Source organism: Marmota flaviventris, chromosome 6 (assembly GCF_047511675.1).
Source record: "Marmota flaviventris isolate mMarFla1 chromosome 6, mMarFla1.hap1, whole genome shotgun sequence".
NCBI classification, from domain to species: domain Eukaryota; kingdom Metazoa; phylum Chordata; class Mammalia; order Rodentia; family Sciuridae; genus Marmota; species Marmota flaviventris.
The window spans coordinates 125,348,144-125,351,411 of NC_092503.1; the positions used below are offsets into that span (position 1 = coordinate 125,348,144).

At 36.6% G+C, this 3,268-nt stretch overlaps 1 protein-coding gene across 1 annotated transcript; it reads right to left on the reverse strand.

Moving 5' to 3' along the window:
• Positions 1 to 349: 349 nt before the first annotated feature.
• Positions 350 to 1,315, reverse strand: LOC114078770 (olfactory receptor 14J1). The gene has a single exon (XM_027919828.2). It carries the CDS (start codon positions 1,313 to 1,315, stop codon positions 350 to 352), a length of 966 nt encoding a protein of 321 aa, XP_027775629.2.
• Positions 1,316 to 3,268: the final 1,953 nt, after the last annotated feature.

Below are 3,268 nucleotides of genomic sequence, written 5' to 3' on the forward strand. Positions count from 1 at the left end.
AAAATTTCTTACACACACTAGAGATATTAGTATCCCATAAATAAAGTTGAAATTCTTAATAGCAATCTGATATATAAAACGAGCTTTATGCTGGCCATGTCACAGTTAATTTTACACATACATTATTTTTTATTTCAAACGAATTCCTAAAAGTTGCCTTCAAATAACACTTAAATTGGAGGAAAGAAGGCCAAAGTTCTTAGAAGCAACACATCTTATATTTTGCATAATTATAGTTTAGGAGAACACAAAGAATAGAAAAGTTGAATGGGAGTCCTGAGAAGAAGTGAAACTCACACCTATTGTAGTCAGAAATATAGTAACAATGCTCTTTAATTTGCACAACTCTTTAGAGTTTAAAAATTGCTTTAAAATACATTTTTCTCTGAGAAAATTCATCTTTTGACAGCACCTTCTTCAGAGCTGCCTTCATGGCTTCATTTCGCAAGCTATAGATGACTGGATTGAGCGTTGGAGGTATTACAGTGTAGAATATGGAGAACATAAGATCCACAGCTGATGGGGAATCTGAAGGAGGTCTTAGAAACTCAAAGCCCGCGGCTGAGAGGAAGAAGGTGACTACAAATAGGTGTGGTAGGCAGGTGGAGAAGACCTTGGTCCTGCCCTCTGCTGATTGGATTCTCAGCACCATTGAGAAGATCCGAATGTAGGAGAGCACAATGGATATCAGACAGATAAATGCTGTTGAGGTTGTGAATGCAGCCACTGCAATCTCATTCATGAATTCATAAGAACAGGCAAGTTTCAACATTTGAGGGACATCACAAAAAAATTGATGAATAACTCTTTCCCCACATAGAGGAATGGAAAAGTTAACAGTTGTGTGCATGAGCCCAGAGAGGGCCCCCGCCATCCACACAGCAATCACTGCACGCCTGCAAGCACTGGGATTCATAATGGTCTCATACTGCAGTGGTTGACAGATGGCAACATACCGGTCATAAGACATCACTGTGAGGATTGCCACTTCTGATGAGGCCAGAGCTATGAAGAAGAAAACCTGAAGAATACACTGACCAAGGGAAATGTACCCACTGTCCATAAGTGAATTTGCAATGGACTGTGGTACTGTGACAGAGATGAAGCAGAGGTCCAGAAGAGAGAGGTGCTTCAAGAAGTAATACATGGGAGAATGCAGATGGTGGTCCAAGGTAATGATGGTAATAATGAGGAGGTTGCCTGTTAAGGCCAGAAGGTATATCACCAAAAAGAGCAGTGCATGTAGAACCTGAAGCTTATGGTCATCAGAAAACCCCATGAGGAGAAATCCACTCTTTGAGGTCAAGTTTACCATGTTCACTCTGATGATTCCAAGTTCAACTCTGTTTAGGAAGCTGGAGTACAGTTAGAAAAGAATGTATGGCATTTAACCTAACCATATGTCACATATCTCAGTGTCCTCATTCTGGAGCAAATGATATGGCAAGATAAATTTGTCATCCTTATGATTATTACATTCAATTCAGAAAAATCTTTAGCCATTATTCAGAAATAGAAACTTTAAATGTGCTCAATAAGTCATGAGAGTTTTCTGGGGCAGAACTTGAATCATTATAGTTGGAAATATTGGTGGAAATGACTTCACCTTCAGTAGTCAGTGAAAATAACACTGATATACTAGTATAATTTCATTAAGTATTCAAATTGTGCATTGAAACTTCCTTTGTTAACTGTGTGAAATGAAGTAATGAATGTGACCTCATGAATGCATCCAGGAACAGCCCAGTGGCAAACCTAGGGATGTCCATTCAAAGAACAGTCATATTTCTTGTTACTGAAAGACTAGTAACATTTTATTAAGATTGCATTTGGTTGGAATGAACTTCACAGAACAATCTTGTAGAGTGAAATAAATCTCAGATTGTGATATCACACTTTATTTCATAAATATGTATAATCATTACCTGTCAACTAAAAATAAATAAATTAAAAAATTGTAACATGCAGGTGCTGCTAATACCAATATCAAATCCTGAGCTTTGGAACTGGAGAGAACTTGCAACTGAGTGATGGTGGCTTGTCCTCAGACAATACCTTTCTACTTTTAAAACTGTAATTTAGGAAGACTTGGGGTAGGACATTTTCAATTAAATTCATTTGAACAAATAATGACATTTTCTAGAATATATATAATTATTTCTATGAGATAGGCAGAATTCTATGTGGAGGAGTATATGTCTTTCAGTATTATCTGTGTGTCTTCCTCAATGAGAAAAAGAAGCCTTTATTTTTTTCCCCTAGAATTTGATATGCATTAGATAGTGGGTTCCTGTTTCTTAAAATAACTGACCAACTAAATAAATAAGCCAACTCTTGATCCTAATATACCATAATCATTAGAGGAGCTAGGCGATACTTTTTCTGTGTTATTATTATAGTATAGTAGAATAACTCCTCTGAGTACTGGAATCATTGTGCTGTGATATTAACCTTTTTTTCTTGTATCTCTGTCTTTTTTTCAGTACTGGGGATTAAACCAGAGCTTCACACAGGCCAGGCAAATGCTTTACCATTGAGATATATCCCCAGCATTACTTTTTTTTTCCTTTATAAATCTGTGGACTTGCTGAAAGGTCAATTGGTATCATTATTACTTAGTTTCTCCTACATAAAAGTGATTCCTTCATTGCCTCTGTCCATTTCTCCACCCTTGACAATGATAGCTAATACAAAGAGTAATAATTAACTGTTTAACTAAGTATCTACATGTCTGATTTCAAATCTGTGCATCCAAAAACTTAGTGATCAAGTTACATGAATCATGCCTTCAGAAATTATGGTTTATTCCATTTGTTAATCCCTAAGCAACAGCAAAAGGCGAAAAATCCATTGAATTAGCATCTTAACTGTTTTTGCTATGATTTATTTTGAAAATCCACTAAAACTAATCTTTAGGATACATGGTTTTCCACAAGGAACAGTCCCAGGTCCCAGTCCCCAGCTCACTCAATGTGATTAGGGGAAGGCAGAGCTGCACTTCTTCAAAGGGCTTCTGTAGCCTTCTTGTTCTTACTATTTTCCCGTTCTTCCATCAGGCATGACTATCTCCATTGCTGGAGATGCTAATTCCTGGCTTGCCCTATACCAAATATTGGATGGTAGCTTTGAATTTTTTTGTTTTTGTCTTATTTATTTATTTTTTTAGTTGTAGATGGACACAATACCTTTATTTTATTTATATATTTTTATGTGGTGCTTAGGATCAAACCCAGTGCCTTATATGTGCAAGGCAAGCACTTTGCTGCTG

Bases quoted from the DNA above. Each gene is read 5' to 3' on its own strand.
- LOC114078770 (XM_027919828.2), bottom strand. From the start codon at position 1,315: ATGGTAAACTTGACCTCAAAGAGTGGATTTCTCCTCATGGGGTTTTCT.